Here is a 20,218-nt window from a genome sequence, read left to right as displayed (position 1 = left end):
TTTGCATGGCTTGCCAAGGACAACATTATGCTCCAATTTATCAGGCAACAACCAACATCTCCTGCCCCAAGACAGAAGTTTATTTGTGCTATCATGAAAGTGGACCAACAAGAAGGGCACTTTACATCGCAGATGCAAGTGTCTTCAGATAAGCTATGAAGAATTAAGACCCTATGATAAACTGAATGATAATTTGATAGCTTTTTCTATGATTTACAAAGGTTCATCTTTGAAGATTTATGATGGGCCATTACAGCTTTTCCATGGGCATACATCTACACAGAGTCTGGCATTACTTTGCTGAATTTTGTTTGACATTCTGCTTTTGTAGTAAAATTATGCCATAGAGTGCAGACTGATCGAATCGTGGACAAATCTTGCAGGAGAACATAACACGTATAGCTGAGTGCCATGATTATACGGTACATGTTCAAAGAATACAGGTGTTGGCTAGATCACAGTGGAGGGATTGTGGTTACACATGTATTTGTATACTATTTTACTACATGGACCTTTCTCCTGCTAAGTTCATGTCTCACCATCAGGTCAAGTTGGCTAAAATCAGTGAGACATAACACATACTTTAAACTTGGAAGGCCACTGAAAACATGAATAATTTTACTGACTTTAATCCGTTATAATATACAATACCAAGAAGTAGATGTAAATACATTCAGTGTTCTCCACAGCTTGGGAAATGAGAGAGGTGGCTAATTTTACACATCAAAATTCATAATTTGCATATTCTTTTGTTGTGAAAATGAATTCTTTTGTATGGTTAGTAACAAATGAATGGATTACTCATAAAACAGAGCAGTTGCATAGGTTTCTGCTTCATACTGCTTTGCAGATGGGGAAGTCAGAAAGGCTTGACAGGATAACGGGTTAATTTTTCAGGCTTTGAATTCATTTTTGCTTCATGATTAAAACAACAACGAGAAATAAATACGAAGACTGCACAGAAAAGATATTTTAAAAGTACAAATCTATTTCATGCAGTTAAAATTTCATGGAGTGTCAGTCTTGTGAGTGAAGTTTTCAGTGGAGCTGTAGAATATGATATTATTTAAAGAATACAACATATGAAACAAATTCATCTTTTGTGAATTACAAATTACAAAAGTTTGTCTCAAATAACAGGGTCTGTACAAAGTGGTGAAAACTAGAAGTAAACATTACGCAGATAAATTTTGCACTTGACACTTGACAAAGATTTGATGGATTAACATACAGTTATGATGTTAGAAAGTCTCTGTGAAGACAAGGCTGGAAGCAACAAATAGAAACATTGTGCATGTATTACATCTGGATGCATGTATTACATCAGGATTATGGATTTTAAAACAGCATTCATTCAAAAGTTTTCTCACTCACAAACAGTTAGACACACAGGATAATCGGTAAATGATTTCATTTTACCAACATGTATCCATCTGCTACGAACATTTATTTGGTTTCTCTGTTTCTTTATTGATCCATAAGATTCTTATCCTGTGACTGAAATTTTAGTAATGAAACTTGCTAAACAAATTCAAAATAATGCTGAAAATGTTACACAACAATATTTTTCTTTGATTTTGAACAAATATAAGCCTGTCACGATCACTTGGCATGGAAAACATATTTCCACTCGGTGACCTCTGTTAGAACACGTTACAACAAATTATCAATTCATGACAATTCCGTATTACACCTACACAAACCCATGGGTATACACTTTCTTTCAAATGGAAAATTTATGTAAAAGGTAATTTTTCTTTTGCATTTATGGACAAAATTTATTTTTGTTGTATTATGTGGTAAGCTACAAAACATTTTACCTCTAGCATGCCCAGTGATTAGTATTTTTATTCAATGCCACAAATCATGTCATTGAAAACATGAACAAACAGCAAGGCTGAAATAGAAGTTAAGATCAAAACATTTGGCTAGAACCTCAGCAACCCATTGGAAGTGCTTGGTTTGACTTTGGTGTGCCCATACATAGGAATAGAACAACCAACTATTGAACTTTAACCTTTACAAATATACAAGTTTCATTATCACAAACTGAATGCAATCTGATTAAAATCTGATGAAGGGATTATGTACAAGTGGCGCCTTTGATTAAACCTTGTTATGCCTCTTTTAATTAGCAATAATATTAATGGCAATCATGGAAGTCTTTGATGTACAGGTACAATTTTAATCAAATTCATGGTGCTTGAACATGGGTTGGGTTTGGCTTGTCCAATCATGTACATTGTAAGAAAGGTAACATTTGAAACATGAAAATATAAATGTATATCAACTTTTATCCCTTTCAACCCCAATTTGCAGTGTAGAAGCCTAAATTTACACTAGAAAACAGCAGAGTTGGGTCAAACAAAGGTAGTGAAAGGGGTAAGTTTTACAGCGTAGAAGCGATCTGGTATCATAATTTCTGTATATTTCCTTATTAGGACTGAAGCTGTTGCTGACAGTTCACTGATGCACCTCAGGGACAGATATTTGGACTCTCAAACTTTTTCAATTCTTTTCTGATCTACCACTTGTTGGGGTTCATTTTGAAGCTCTTTGAAGAAATAAAACTTTCACAGTCTCAGGTTTTTGAAAATTAAAAATATTATTTTCTCCATAAGGTCAAGTTGGTTGTAAACCAGTGAAGCATAGCTTATCCCATATGTTGCATTTTAACAAAGACTTGAACATTTGAAGGTCCCTGAAAAAATAGATCCTGTGACCACGATGATTTTTAGAAATTAAACCTGTTATAAGATACCATACCAAATTGGTAACAATACGTGTACGTTTTGTCGCAACACTGCTGTTTACTGACTCAGCAGATGGCAGAATAAAGGTTAAAAGTTTTAAGTACTTAAAAGAGCTAGAATAGTAACATTAGCCACCGCTCTACCTCAGCTGGTAAATAAAGATATCAGTATTAAGTGGTTGCTATGGCATTGGTGGCAACAAAGTTCACTTGTTATGTAAAATATTAATTAAGTGCTTATATCTTAAAGTCTCTATCTCTTAAAGATATTTTTCCTTTCTGAACCATGGAACCTCACAGTAAACCGGGACAGAATGGCAATTCACAGAGCTCTGTACAACCAGGAAACAGTCGACTTTATTGATTCCATATATCAACTAAAAGATGCAGTATATTTGAATAAAGATACATACACATAGTAACTAAATACCTAATGTGTTACCACTGACTCCGTAAACTGAAGTGCTGTTTCTTAGCAACTATTTCCAAAGGAGATTATTTAGATGATACCATGGCTTTCAATAGGAAATAAAGTGCCCAGTCAAAACTGTCTGCCATGTGGCTCTATTGACTGATACTGGTACATGGAGAATCCATCGGTTTTTTGATATTTGCTCAGAGACAGATGGCCTACATGTATTATGGGCAAATACAGTAGGGTTCTGGTATATGTACGTGCACTTTAATAGCAGAACCAGACGATGGCCTGGAGATGTACATGATACACCACGATATAATATCTTAACGAAACACATGGCTGAACTAGAACAGGGAATTCAAGGCATTTTAGAATGTGTAATTAAACGTATTTGTATGAGAAAAAGATAATTGTGGATTGTGAAATTTACCTGCTGTTTGTGGAGATAAAATTTACACTACAGGCTAGCAAGTATTACAGTAGGACATTGTATAATCTCAACTTGCACAAACTTCTATTCTGTTTTTAATACATATGGATACAACTTGAATTCACTGACCATTTGATTAAATAAATTTTCAATGACAGACTATTGTGTTTGTTCAAAGCTGTGATGAATAAGAGCGTAATGCTGTTTTGATATTGGCATATTATAACAAATTAAAACATTCTAGATTTTAATTAAAAAGGATTCTGGCCAGGATGATAACACCATTGCAAGCAGTAAAATATTGACACAATAGTTACTTTAATAACAATTCGACATTCACACAAAACATAGTGGCCAAGCCTAAACTATGAAATGTATCTACTGCCTTAGGGAGCAGGTTAAGTCATATTTGGAGTGAAGATCATAATCTGTTCCATCAAATGCCAAAGCATTAATATTGAATTTTTGTAATCTAATTTAATTGCTTCCACAGTGTATTATAACACAGTAAAATCATCAATCTCATCAAACGAAACTGACGACGGTTAACTTAGAATAAATTACGGAAATGCAGCAGGGAGATAATTACATCATACAGTAGATGGTTTTTAATGGTAAAATTCCCAATTAATAGGATAGTTCTTGATAAGGATGGATGAAATATCAATCTGTGTCAAGGTTTATATCGTTGTTATCAGTGTAAAACAGAATTATTTAAAAAGAAAGCTGGCCAAGAAAGATTGCCTTGATGAAAGTACACATACCGAATATGAACTCAACCTTTCAGTGTCAGCTAATAGGTTGAAATAAATGCTTTGGCAAAGTTGACCATGGTTTTATGGCAAATGGGAAATGGCTGGGAACAAACAATTGTTTGCCAAATCAACTGAAAATTATCAGTGTCCAGCTACACATCAAATATGCCATGGATCAAAATATGATTTGTTCTTGTATAAAATAGAATTGCATCCTAATTATCATACCATACTTGCTGAGACACCAAAGGTTGATGAAACAAGCCTTTTTACAAGTAACAAAGTTTATTATATCATACCAGTATATTGATGGTGCAAATACAGCGATCTGTTTGGTCGAGACGCGAAAAGAACCATGGTATATTGGTGATATACCACGGCTGGCATATGTGCGAGCTCTCAGCTTGAGCAAAAATCCATTTATGACGTTCCACGCCAGAATTTCAATATACTGTTATGGTATAATAGCAATTAATCAGACCCAATGATGGTATACCACGAGATTTTGACCAGTTCACGACATACATGTATATGCATGAGTGATAGCGAGTGCATATATGAAGTGAACTGGTCAAAATGGAGTGGTATACCATCACTGGGTGTGCTTTATTGCTTAATTGTATGATATCTGGTATCATTTAGATGTTTTCTATGGCAATGAGTTGTTCTGGGATTACGGAATGAAAAAATCTCACAGTTCAATCCATCAGTCTTGTACTGCTTTTGTAGGATTTCCTGAGTGAATAATCAACATGTCTGTCTATATGTACCAGTACAATCACATTAAACATTTTCACACGGAAAGAGTGTGTGATGAAATCTATGAATGATTTATGTTTTTCAAGATACATAAATTATGCAATCTATAATTTTGACTGAATCTCCTCAAAATGAGCTAAAGACAGACCTTATCACTCAAAATAAGGAGCTGCCTGTAAATTTGCTTTTAGAATTTGGAACTTTATTTGACATCCTATATACATGTAAACTACCATTATGATTTTGTCATTTTTATTGCATGGAAAATTGGTAACAAATTCTCTCATTACAGATTTGTGAGTATCTACCTTGCATGGTATTGAGTATGGGCGTGTTATGATGTCATATTACAAAACAAAACGTGAATCAAGTTACATTGTACAGTGCATGGATAACGGTCACGGAGTTACTGCTTAAAGACACAAACAGTTCTTAGTAAAAATACTGAAAATAGTAATAAGAATTTCACTTGGTCTATTCCATAGTTAGACTGGAAATTGAGGTAAAATGTGCCTCAAGGCTGGGTACTTTTTGGTATATTACTTGTAAGGGCTTGTTTTGAAGCTCATGAAGTAAATAAAATTATCACCCGCGTATTTTTTTTGAACATTGAATATTTTATTTTTCCCCGATACGTTAAACACAGGGGTGGCAGCCATTTTGAATTTAAATTATCATGAAATATTGAGTATTTCATTCTTCTTGTTCAAAACTTTGCAAAGTGACCCCTGAATTTTATTCTTGATTTCCAAAGGGAATGGTTAAAAATTTCCTTATGGCGAGTTTGAGCAAAAGTTTAAGTCTTTCATTTCCAGGCGTGTACTAACCTAAGTAAATTGAGACAAATTCCTAACAATAATCATCTATGTGGATTACTTATTATAAATATTGGTCATGTGATACTCTTTGACATCTTCAACTTACTTTCTTGTTTCAAAAATGACAACTATTGACACATTTCAACTTTGGCATCCTCTTCTTTTATGATTAACAGCTTTGTCAAATGTCAACGTTCATTGTACCGTACTGTTACCACCAACATATTCTATTCGCCTTCTTTTCTGAAATAGCCAACTTACTGAACAAAATCTGTAAATATTTTATCACTAATACTGTAGCCTGATAGTTCACAGACCGTAACATCTTGCTCTCTTATTGTATTGTGTTTGCATAGTATGGGTAGATATACTGGTATGTATCAATATTTACAGGACAATATGACATGTGCTACTCATTTACTGTTCACTTCAAGTAAGGAAAATTTTACACCAACCATGTACATGTATTGATGTCACCGTTGAGGATCATGAAAATTAAATTCCTGATTTTGGAAATCTAGTAAGTTGGAAAGCAATATAATACATTTGAAAATCTGAATAAGATATTTCCCCTTGACAATTGTAGTTACAAGATCATGGTTCCTGATATTTGGTTCTCAAAATTACCGTTCACTCTGCCAGGAAAATGGATAAGCCAGTGGTATTGTGTAAATGATGAGAGATATGCAATCTGTATGGCAACTCTTATTTTTATTAATATAGCGAAAAGTACAGCTGTTAATGATAAATGTCTTTGAACAATGGATAAACACTGCTTTTTACACTCAGGCAATCAATCCATTGGCAGCAGACTTGGGTACATAGTAAATGGTGTGTTCCTGTCAGGCCAATGAATAAACCCCATTATAATATGTATTGCCTGAATCCCGCCTTCTGATTGGCTACTGCCAGGGTTTATATTCTAAATATGGCGACTCAGGCCCTGGACAGTGAATAGTAATCTTTAACTGAAAACCTAAGCATTTGATGGGCTGCAGTGACAAGACAGAATGTCGTCTGAATCGCATCTGTAAACTTTCACTGATTTTGTCATTCCAAGATTTAACACTTGCAGCCTCTGCTAAATTACAATCTATTTTCATTTGAATAGCTGGATGAAGCCAGTAATAAAGAGCAATACCAAAGCAGTGATACAGTTATACAATATACAAACATCTACACTCTGATGTTACCTGAGGCCACTGAACTTGGGTGGTGTACCCTAAGCCTCACATACGAAATTGCAAATGTACATGTATCTTAAATTACAATCTTTTGTCACATTATATAAGGTTATAAACGGTATGCTAAAATAATCACCTCACCACCTTGGTAACTATTTCCTGTCAAATATTCTAAATTTTCCAGGGTGGTCTCCTCTCATAATCTGCAATCAAATACCCTCACTTGCTATACCAACAAATTGGTATTGACTCATTATTGGTTGATTTGCATACTCACACAATACTTGTTAATATACTTTGCATACAAGCCTACACTTACTTAGGATTAAGAATTAGATGAACTGGTCTCATACATGAATAACATATTTCAACTTGTAGCAAAGTATTCACCTTCAAAGTGAATTTGGACAGAGTTGTACATTTTTCAGAAGAGAATTTTCTTTTTACTATACATCACCCTGAATGTATAGCACTTATTTGCATGTGGTTTTCCTTGATAAAATACAATTAGTCCACAATATCAACAAATTCACGATATCATTGTAATTAAAGTATGAATGGATACCCAGGGTGAAACCTAAAACTAAAATTTATAGTGGTATTTTTATTCAACTTGAGGAAATAAGCCCTGAAAAAGGTCTTCATGATAACCTACATGTATTTGTGTCTACATTACACTTTCAGGATACACTCCTCTCTTTACTCCTTGCTCTGTTGTATCACAGGATGCCCCGATTAACCCCTTCTCTGCGTCCCCCCCCCTTTCCCCTTTGCTCTACACAGTCTCATCAACAAAACAGAAAATAACTACCGGTATCTCTGTAGGCTAAGATGCTGAAGGATGTCAAATAAGTCTGGAGGTAATCCATTAGTTTTGCATAATATAACTTAACGATGCCGCTCTTTGAACGAAATAAAATTGACGATTTCAAGATTAACGATCTGATTCATGCCTACATAACTGGTATAACTTTTACTTTGATGATTGCTGCGACATGTATTAGCTGCAACCTTGATGAATTGTTAGAGGAAAATAAAACACAAAGGCACATCATAATTTCTTTACAAATCCAAAACACCCTGGGCTACTAAAAGGATTTATTAATGACTTCTACCATCAAATCAATCATATTATGGACAATATGACAATAATTATACACTGAAAGAAAAGTGACTCCAGCAAAAGTCAACTCACTTTCATACCAACCATTTTAAGCAGACAATTTCTGAGTAAATTTTTCAATTTTTTTAATCAGTCTCACTATTCATGTTCTTTAGCTGTATTTCATTTCATTTTGCAACATTGTTCTCTAGAAAGGATACTGGAATATACTGTGATGATTTTAATAGTCCTTCCAAAATACAAAATTCTTCTGGAACTCACACAGATCAAAATAGGTTTGAAGGATGGTTGTAACCTGTCACTGTCCTAGAAAATGACTGTCTGCAGGCTGTTGTTAGGTAACAACTATGCGTGTATTACTGCTACGAGATAGTCTAGTGATTGTGTGCCTTAGGAAGTCTGTAGTTTCATTGGTTATTGGAATAAAAATACTGCTAGTAATTTGCCCTAGGATGATACTTTGACATTTCACTAGGTTTCTCTTGATCATTACAGACTTATACATCAAAGTATTCTAAAATAATCTACAAAAGCCTTTGCCAATGGAAATAATCAGTAACCATTTTCAATACAACTTTCAGCAAAATACAGGTATAGGTCATTTGGCTTGTTAAACTGGTTCTTTAGGGCTGTGACTTGATTTCCAAAAAGGCACTTCAAAATAATAACTACAAAGCTAGCTTTCGTTTCATTGACAGCAAACAGCCTGTAATTTGAAAATTTACCTTGTATTGAAAAACCGCTCCCATGGGCCCCAACTCAATGGAATTAGTGAAGTAAGTAATTATCTTAATTATGGAAATACAAAAACACAGTCTACAATCCTGTGGCCTAATTTACAGTAATCTTGGTCCTAACAATGATTTACCATCGTGAAAATCACAATCCTATTGGAGATGAAAAATTAATTCTGCACTTTTGGTTTATTAAGCAGATTGCACAAACCATCTAGTAAAGGCACTGTTAAAGTCACATTGTATCAGTAGAGCTAGAGTGTGTTTGTGAAATTCATAATTTTGATTGTAATATGTTCCAATATTCTGAAACATACATGTGTTCTTGAAATGCAGTCAATTTCAATGTTGATAGCAAGTGGTGAAGCACTTATTTTTAGCATGTTAAATATTTATGAGCTAACATCCTTGGTTTTTTTTCTGCCAATAACAGCTCATAATTCAGTTTTTGCTCTTATCAATTATCAAGCTGTCACTCAACTACAGGAGCAAAATATCTATTCAACAAATAGGCTCACATATTATGAATGTCTTCAAGTAAGTTAAGATTTTTTCATTAATGTATAGAAACAAAGAGGCTTGTACTGGTTGATAGGTAAGCTGCGTTACTTTGATGATAGTTTCTGTGTGTTGCTAGGAGATTATCTTCACACAAACAGGCATGTACACCGTCAATTGCATTCCTTATGCAACTCACTCAGAAATGCAGAATTCTGACGGATCTTTCGTTAGATATGGCACAGGAACATGCAAATAGTGTAACTGCTATTGGTTTCATTTTACTGTCTAAGACAAATATCCTTAGCCCATATCACAGACCCTCCACAAACCCTTGCCCACATATCTCTTTTCAAGTTTGTCAGATTGACCTCGGACTATTTTAGAATCATTCCACTCTCTGTTATAGTTATGACACACTTACTTCAATTGGGCAAAGAATTGAAAATCTCCTGACCAGAGTTTAACAAAGAACAGGTATGATGACAAAGAAAACTGTACGCATAGATGACTGACTATTGAACTCTGGGCCTTTATTCATGCTGGCTTTACAAGAATTCTACGTTCATTGAAAATCCACTTTTCATATACTGTATTACATGCAGACCTATTACAGGACATGCACCAATAGTCATATCATAGCATTTGTATAACAGCTCATAAGCATTTTGAATGTATGTGAGAACTAGGCCAAACTTGCATAACAAAGCGCTGACCGCTCAAGGGATAAACAAAACTTTTTTATGGTGGCTAGTAATTTCACAAGATCATCGACATGAAGAAACTACCTCAGCTGTCAGCATAATGTATGCATTTTCCTGGGATATTCATCTCAAGCAGTCACACTATTTGCATGTTCATTTTACATAATTAATGAAAAATCACAGTGAGTGATTCAGAAATCACAAATCATACACTGTGGAATTGTATTGCAGTTCACTCCTTCAAACACTAAACCTAACACTGACAGTAGGTGGCTCTTAAAGATACATACAAGGTTCCACTGTGACATACTGTATGTACATTTTGAGATTTCTCAGTCACTGGTTGTGTTGTGTTGTGTTGTGGTGTCATTCCCTGCTTGTCCTATCAAGGAACACATATCAACACTGGTACTCCTACCAATAATCATTAAAGAGATAAAATGATAAAATAGAACCATGCAGAGAAAAGATCAATGCACATTAGCATTTGAACTTTTGGAATGGCTAAGTCAGTAAATAGCCTTTTAGAAGTGTCATGTGACCTGTACACAACAACTAAAATGTTAGACACCACTTCAAAACCACTGAAAGATATTTTTCTACATTTTTATATTCGAATACATTCTTTCTTTCTCTAAAAATCCAACTTTGACTGATTTAATACACCCCTTTCACTACGCAAACTGTTCTTAACAAAGTTCAATGTAATATCATATCATATACGGAGTTGAAGAAATCTATCAATGGGTCATTCACATGTACTGCTTGCACCTCCTGAACATTCTATAATCATTCAGAGGATCACATAGAAAATTTCTGATTTTTCATATGCACTTTCATCAAGACATGAATATTCATTTACCTCAGACATACATTTATCAAGCCATTCATTCAAAGTATTTGAAATTCAAATACTAATGAATGGATCCGTTCCATAACACTTCCCGTGTGATGTCATAATACGTAATCACTATATAAAATGAATCTTATCGCTGCTTTATAATGCCATTTCCTGCAATGCTGAATTTTCCTTTCATGTCTGTACATCTGTACACGCTGAATCACATCTATCAAACTCAAGTGTTATGCTACAGAACACTGTAAATGGTCGATGGTTGTCAAAATATATACGATTTGGTGTACTCCACTGGTCAGGCATCTCCAAAATTTATAGATAGTTTGCCATCATTTCAAGACATAACTACCAATTTCTTGTGAGTTGTAGAAGGAGTGTGGTTAGAATACCATACTTTAATAGGAAATTTTATGTCACTGATATTACACCACAACCCATGCACGTGAGATGTCAAAATATTCATGACATGAAAGGATTCAGCTGAAAAACAATGACAACAGCTTTGACAAGTTACACACTGTTTGTTCCTTACACTATCATTATCTCTGGTGTTTATGGCAGGGTCACGCTGCCTTCTTTGAACATGAGAAAGTGTGATAAAAGCAAATATGCATTTTTTTACAAAGAATATCAGATATTGAGAATTTATTGGAAGGACAACTTGATAAATTTTTCACACTTTGATCCATTAATTTATAATTTCATAAATACCTTTCTATAGTATATGTGTACATGTATGACACTACACATAATCCTGAAACAATTATTTAAATTTGTACATGTACTGTTGTCATCAAAACAAAGACTGTGACGGCCATTTTCAAATACAGATAATACTGGTCCCTAATTAGAAATAATTTACTCTACTATCACTTATAACATTCATATCATGTAAGCTTGTTAATTCCCGTGTCTTTCTGACTTTGTAAGGAAATGCATGGTTATGAAAAATACATGATTTTGGTTTGGAATGTATGCGACAACAACAAACTACACTTTTTGCATTCACTTGCTACTTTGCAATATCCAGGTAATGCAAAGACAGCAGAAATACAATAAATATGCACAAATCAACAAAGAAATCAAGACAATAAAAACAAAGGGATTTCACCTCAATATCAAACCAAAATATCCATGAAATTCTCAGACAAACATACAGGAACACTGTAATTCTTACATCTGCTGCTATTGATAAACAAATTCAAACATAATCTTTACAAGTACTCTGGCATTTAGCTTTGCATAGTTTACTCTCATAGTTTACCACACAATACACCCTAAATGACTTGATAGTTTACCACACAATACACCCTAAATGTCATTATTGTATCAATCTGCTGATAAAGTTCTCAATCATTTTGAAAGCACTGACAAGATCACCATAGTAACTGTTGTCATAGTATCCTATCAAATTCCAACTCTAATATTCTCAACATGACATTTCCATTTTGTCAGTTCATTTTAAAATAAACATTCACATTATACAACTAAGCATTTCTGTGGATCAATTCAGTTCTCAAATATATTGGAACTTTGATTTTTATCAACAGTGGGACAAAAGTTTACAAATGCCTGTTACTAAAATAACCACCCACTCCTCTGAGTCATTTTCTCCATTAGCGTTACCTTGACAACTGCCGAATTACTGAGGTAGGTAGGTAGGCAGTCTGATAGGAACTACAGATTGAATGTCTAGTATTTCTGAAACACTGGCACTAGAGGTAGGGCAGACAAAGCTGTATACAGCTATATTATGGCCATTGACAATTGTAGTGTTTTTTGAAATCAATGGTGTATGAAATTCTCCATGTACAATGGTATACCAGTGACCAGCAGTCTTAGTTTCTACGTGTCACTCAATTTCAAAAAAACTAACATTCAACAAACTATGTTCAGTAATTACATACACATTGGATAATGTTGACTTGAAACATGTTTGAAAAAACACACTGTGCAAACATCACATGTAAAAATGTGTTTGCTATTTGAATTAGCCGATATAATTATCTGTCTATGTGGTTGCCTAGTGTAAGAAATATTTCACATGATATGTCATTAAAACATTCACAAGATAACTCCTAGGCGGCAATCCAATAGTATAAGATGGGTGGGTAGGGATTTTGAAATTATCAAATACACACCATGATATCAACAAAAACATAAATTGCCTTTTTACTCATATCAAAGAAATATCACATGATCCATAAATCCAAACTACTGACATCTTTCAACAAGACACAAAAATTGACAACTTTTAACAGGAGGAAAGAGGTGTAAAATGTTCAAGAGACTATTTCACCACAGCTTCCAAACCAGCACTTGTCCAATGAAATGGTTTAGACGCTATCTGGATGAATCAACCTCCAAAATTAATGATTTTTTTCCTGCATTGTTCAAGCTGTGATGCATAATTATCACAGGAAATCTCAACCTTGGAAACAATCCTAAGCAGCGTGATCATGCTAACTTCAGGAATATTACAGCAAAAAAATATTTTTTTACTCAAATAACTGATCTAAAGATCTTTCCACTTAAAAGATCTATTTGACAATCTAAACACAGCTTTTAAAATTCGTACTTTATTATTTTGACAGGGACTGTCTATTGACATTAAATAGGGACAGACTATTTCCCTTTATAAAAATATTTTCAAATTTCAATTGAATATGTTGGCGTATGAGAGAATGCCAAGAGAACTATTATATTAGGCACATTGTTCCTACTGATATAAGAGGCCTATTAGCAATGACATGTAAAAGATCTTTTGACACGGTGACTGAATGTGCCTTTATGTTGGCACACAGGAAATCAGGGGCCTTCATTGGTTAAGTCCTTCTACACAGGATTGTACATTTTATTCCAAATACCAGCACTTCACAACAGTATACTACATTAAAAAAAAAGAAAAATATATATGATACTCACCCATATTTGCAGCTTAACCCTTTTGTCATTCCTGAAAACTGTCTTGACTTTGAAATCTATTCCAACTGTACTGACAAACGCCGACGTAAATGAGTCGTCCGCATATCGAAATAAAAATGACGTCTTGCCAACGCTACTGTTTCCAATGATAAGCAATTTGAACATGTAGTCAAAGTTCTGATCTGCAGCATCTTTTTGCCATTTGTTGTCTACAGCTGCGGACGCCATCTTTTTGAACCAAAGGAGGACAAATGCAAACAAGAAAAGCGCAAATAAGATTAAGGCAATCTATTGAGCCGTCAAAAAGATGAAAACGGTGCCTCTTACTATGGCGTATGCTTGCTTTCTTTGTGTGCGACAAATCTGCTCTGACTGGATGCTTTTTGCACAAATAATAAATATTGTCAGGATGTTGAAAATAAAACTGTTCTCAAGAATCTATAAAAGATACAAATTACCACAAAATTAGTCTCCTAGAAAAGGTCACGCAAATTCTTCTCCACTGAACAAAGCCCAGAAAATTCACACAAATGATTAAAAATTTCCCCACTTGTAAAACCTTGTGAGGCAGCCCTATGACTAGCTAGCTTTAGAAAAAACAGTATATTGATGCGTAGAATTCACTGATGATGTTGCTGATAACAGATGAAAGTGACCGATTTTGGTAAAAATTGCAAGCTTTTAGAAATGACGTAGCTGTGACGAAATAAGCTCGGTAAATTGACCCCAAGTGCTAAGAAAGCGCGGCACGTTCGCCCACGCCATGAAATCTCTCGTACACACACATAGTGGATAAAATATCGAAAAATGACATCATATCAAAATGTGAGAAAATCAACCAGCAACATTGACAACGAACACATGACCACGATGATGACGGTACACAAAAAAGCGGGCAAAATCTTATGGCTTTTACCTGTACGACCCCTTCGTGTCTCATTTCAAGAGTCAGTTGACGCAAAAAGCCAAGCCAAATCGATATTAAGAAATTAAAATATTAAAATGACTCGAAAGCAAGCAAATTGGGTCCTGCGAAGGGTGATGCGATCGGTTTACGCGCAGTTAGCCCTCGTGTTGACAAAGAATTCGGCTCCACCCCGGTCACTTTGTCTCAATGAACGTGACACCGTGGAAAGGCACTAACATTGGTCTCATTAACGTCTATCAACCAAAAATTCTTATCTTGTACGGTTTATATTTTCTAACGATCAGACACTAATTCTATCGCAGTCTGCGATATCCCATATGTGTGTTTACTGGGAGGCCATCTTGCTGACGTACACCTGAGAGCCGCGTAGCCGATCGACTGCTGATGAATACGAAGGTGATATTTTGGACTATTTTTTCGACCAAAAGAAAATAAAACAGCCAAAGTGATTGTCCTGTATCTAAGATATGATTACCTACAAACGTAACTTAAAAAATAGCTGGGGAAAGACGGAAAAACCTCAAAGAATCGAGAGAGACCACCAAAGTATCTTACCTTTCACTGTACAGCTATCCCTTATTTGCATATGAAATAGAGAGCAAACCCGGATGTGACGGCTTATCGTTCCGGGGGTGTCTGTCATAGATTAGGCCTACATCACGTATGTGTTTGCGGCCAAAATGTACACCATCGGAAAACAACAATGAAAGAGACACGCATCGGTCTTTGAAGAGATTTGACCTGTCCTCTAAAACAGTTACTTTATGGAGGGCGATAAGAAGGTCGAATTCCAAAAAGAGGTATAGGCCTATCATGTGAGCCTATATGGTTCCAGATATTATTGTTCATCCATTTGGTCGAGTTGTACATTTGGAACATGAGCTATTACGTCTGTTCATAGACGTACCGCTGTTTAGCCTACACGGCTTATTATCAAAATGAAGAGGCCATGGCAGTGCCGAATGATACTTTTTGCCCAATACAGTAAATATTTTACACATTGATGGGCACGTCATAAGTAGTTACTTTATTAAGCTTAATAAGCTTACATGCTGTAAATAATTCAACCGTTGAAAATTGACAGCCTGAAAATGGTTGAAAATTTCATCGAAAAAAAAAACTTTAAAGTAAAACACGGCTCGTTGATGAGGTTTGCATAGCGTTTACGACTTAGCGCTGGACTGATTGATATGTGCAATAATAGATGCTGTGTAGTGCTTTTGACGGCTTCTCACTATTACATAACTACGGTTTTCACCGTGACTGACATCATTCAAAAGATATGTGAATGAATCATAGTAACAATGATGAAACTATGCATAAAATTAAGATAATTAACACTTCATTAAATCCTAGTTATAGCAGTTACATCTACCCGCTTGCCAGTTTCTCGATCGTCTCTTCAGTTCTGACAATACAAGTAAACATGTGTAGGTTTTAATGTACATAAAAGCGATGTATGCAGACAAATAAACTTCACAGTAAACTGTTTCGTATGAATATATTTCAACATTTCTAATATACAACATTCCTAATATGGCATGTGTGCATAATATATGATGGGAAATCTTTCCAAATCGAGTGCATTAACTATAGCCTTGGAATGCGGGCCGATATTTATCCAAGATCGGCGCAACCATTGACGTCAGAGCGGATGGTGACCAATGAAAGATACGACTTCAGTGTTTACATCGTGACCTTAGTATCGTCATGTTATTCGTATGCAATAAAATGACGGAGCGAACGTTCGCATTCGTGTATAGGCCAGCGATGACGCAAATCATCTGGTGTTGCCAAGGAAACAGCTTGTCAGTGTTTCTTTACGAAATGGTGGGCGATGATGTCGTTTCCGGAAATCATAATCAAAGTACTAGGCAGGTCTATTTCGGATGAAATCGCTTCACCGGACACCATGTCTTCGAGGTCTAATACTAATTACAATGCGTTATTAGCACAGAATTTGTGTAATTATATATACACACACACACACATATATATATATATATATATATATATATATATATATATATATATATATATATATATATATATATATATATATAGTTTATATATATTGTGTGTATACATACATCTATACAATACACACACAAACACACACACACATACATATATATATATAATATATATATATATATATATATATATATATATATATATATATATGCATATACATGTGCGTATATCTGTACATATACCGTATAATATAGATTCAATTATTTCCTGTCGGCAAAGCATGATTTGTCCCAAATTGATCACTTGGCACATCGAACAAGTGTCAGCTGTTTGACCATCCGGTCGCCGACAAAATGTCATTGAGCTTTTTAAGTACAGGTCGTGGGAAATAAATAGTCATTTCCGGTGATCTTTGACCTCATATTCTATTATTCGTATATTAAAATGCAGCATATGGGAAAAGTGGGGCTATTATGTGAATATAGGACTGTTCCGATTGGCAATCCCCCGTCATGGACGACAGTTTGATCAGATCTCAGTCCACTTTGGTGCACAATGGTTCCACCAACAAATACTTGATTCTCATACACGCAGCATGGACGCCATACCGTAGTAATATACTTTGTATATACTCGACGGTGCACGGGAGGAACATCAAAACCCTCGCCGTCACCGATGTGTGCACTAGCCTTCCCAGCATCTGTTGACCGTAATTTGACTGGTAGTAATTAAGTAGGGTATAGGTCACGTATTCAGGGTATACGTTTTAGTGTGGCTTTTTAAGTGGCACAGTGTGTCCTATATATAACGCGGTATGCGCAACGTAGAATAGAAAAGAACTGCAAATATCATATTATATGCAACCAATCCAGGCTAAATTTAGACATAAATGAGATAAGGTTCCCTAAAGAAGACACATAGAATTACAAAGAGGAACTCTTTATTTCATAAAGTCCGCTTTAGTAAAAAATAGAATAAAAACAACAAACCACAAAACGAACAATTTTTTCTGGTTATCGACCGCATCTCTTCGACACGTGCGTGTTGCGTCTTTTAATCCCTTTAGAACGTGTCCAACAACACCAGTATTTTTTCCGTAAGCAATATTAAAGCTAGATGATCCACAAATATCGTACTAGAAAAAGAAACATCGGTACATTCCTATAGACTCTATGTAAGAAGCCATTTTCCCTTTTTTACAACAATGTGGTACTAAGAAAGTCACATATGCATCACTTTTACCGATGTCACAAATATCTTATTTCTTGGCATTAATACCATATTTTGTAAAGTGCAAGATTGGAACACGTGCAAATATACCTCTTGATTTGATGAAATGGTCCATTAAAGGGATACTGTCTTCGGAACTGCGTTTAAAGGTCGTATGGGACCCATACGACCGATGTAATCACTGTACGATGGTGATTGATGAAAGTAACGTCTATCATAATCTACATCGTATAACTTAAATGTTGCAGCTATGATGATGAGGTGCATCCAGATATCGTGCACGCCGTTGTAAACAAGAAACTCGTACAGGCGCAGTTCTGACGACTGTTTAACCGACTTTCTTATCGCAGAAACGTTTCATGTGGTACAATGGCAACATGAAAAATAGTAGAATTACTGAAACCACAGATTCACAAACAATAGTTAATCTGAATCAGAAATTGTGCCTTCACCATGATCAAGCAGCTAATATTTTTTCTGTGGGAACAAGCGTGGTATTAAATGTCTAAAATGTCTAAAAAGGAATAACCACGGGCAACATGGGCGATCATCGTCATGGGACGGTTAAGTTATGTTACACCTTGATCCATTCGTTGATAGTCTCATACGTACAGTGTATACTATATATATATATGCATAACAAAATCCACTTCATTCAGCTCATGTGTACGTTTGCCTCACGGTTTGGTGAAACCGGAAGAAAATATCGATTTTCCATGACTGCACCATTATGTTGGAAGATGGAATAATCAATATTCTGCTTTTAAGCACGATCCCTCCAAAGCGGGCCCATTCTTCTGCCTTTGTCTTCGACGAGAAGTGCGACTAGTGACCCCATTCTACTTCACGAGAACAAGCAGCTTTGAGATTGTTCTTTTTACCCCGTTTTTTGTAATACTTTCTTCATAAACGTCCGCAAATATCACCGTTTCTTTTCTATAAGGCACAGAATTAAAATTCGATTCAAATATTGTTCCCCTGGAGTAGCGTTTCAGGGCACATTTCGGGAAATCAGTGGCATATATACACGAATATATTCGAGCTCAAAGTATTGTTTTCTCTTTCAAAGAGAGAAAAACGATTTCTGATATGTACGCTCATTGAGAGAGATTGCCGAAAAGTTCTCCCTGTCAAACGGCCCCATCAGCTGGTCCTTAGGCCAACTTTTCCTATGACGTCATAAATGAATGCGCATTACTTTATAGAATAAAAGTGGACGAAAGCGTCTTAAGGTTACTCTTGCGGACATTCGAAATCAAGAGGTAAACTTAATAAAACGCTGCAAAGTTCGTAGTATGAACAGAATTTGATATTAATAATAACTTTGTAAAAGTTGAGGTGATTGACCCAAGGATAAAGTGTTGTACGCGTGTTATCATCGGTTCAAGCTAACTGCTAGATCAAAGGGAATATAAAACACTTGTTGATTTTGGCAGCAACTAATGACTAAGAACAAAATTGTCTCTCAAACTATAACGTATTTCTTGACATTACGCTTAACAAAATGTTTCATTTAGCTGATCTGAAACAAAGAGGGCGTGGTTTTCGGTAGGCGCACAGGGAAAAAATAAAAGATTCATTTATAGTAGCCTTTAGAGGCGCTGTTTGGATTAATCATCTTACTCTGACATGTGCATGACAGACAGCAACACCGTTGGTCCCCTCACAAGCGGACCAGACGTTATTAATATTATTGAGTTTTTCTCACAGTTTTCTCTATCAGTTCCTATCCTTTCTTCATGCTCTGACTGATCGGAGTAAATAAAATAAATGATTATATAGATTAATCTAGCCTCTTGACTCTTTATATGTTTTTATACCCCATTACAACTGAGGACGTTTATCTCTCATGTACACATCTTGTAAGTAGTCAACACAACTAATTATGCAAATTAGACTTATCAGGGATTTTACGGGTTGTCAACAAACTTTGACCACCAAAGTCTGGATGATCTATCCTTGGCAGATTACGATGAACACCCCTCCTGAATTTAGATGGTCTACTTCATAGAGAAATAGGGTGCCAATAATTGTGGCAAAATGTGATTTACATAAATTTCAGTTATTATTCGGTAACATCGGTCTCATATGCAAATAGTTGGTCATAAATACTGAATGGGATCCACATTG

General features: G+C 35.3%; 1 protein-coding gene across 3 annotated transcripts in view; it reads right to left on the bottom strand.

The window, feature by feature from the left end:
• The window catches only part of LOC139138142 (ras-related protein Rab-3), a 43,895-nt gene extending 28,099 nt beyond the window's left edge, over positions 1 to 15,796 (bottom strand). Inside the window, exons 1-2 of one of the 3 annotated variants that reach the window (XM_070706374.1) lie at positions 15,440 to 15,796; positions 13,957 to 14,184 (exon numbers count right to left, since the gene is read on the bottom strand). In XM_070706374.1, the coding sequence (XP_070562475.1) occupies positions 13,957 to 14,184 (228 nt within the window). In that variant the 5' untranslated portion in view covers positions 15,440 to 15,796. Of the gene's footprint in view, positions 1 to 13,956; positions 14,185 to 14,414; positions 14,840 to 14,872; positions 15,263 to 15,439 lie in introns of those variants that run through there. The other 2 variants (XM_070706373.1, XM_070706375.1) reach the window with 2 other exon arrangements.
• Between the last annotated feature and the right edge of the window lie 4,422 nt (positions 15,797 to 20,218).

This window comes from Ptychodera flava, chromosome 8, assembly GCF_041260155.1.
Source record: "Ptychodera flava strain L36383 chromosome 8, AS_Pfla_20210202, whole genome shotgun sequence".
In the NCBI taxonomy this organism is placed as follows: Eukaryota; Metazoa; Hemichordata; class Enteropneusta; family Ptychoderidae; genus Ptychodera; species Ptychodera flava.
Note: the sequence above shows the minus strand (reverse complement) of the source record. Positions and strands in the feature narration are given on the sequence as shown.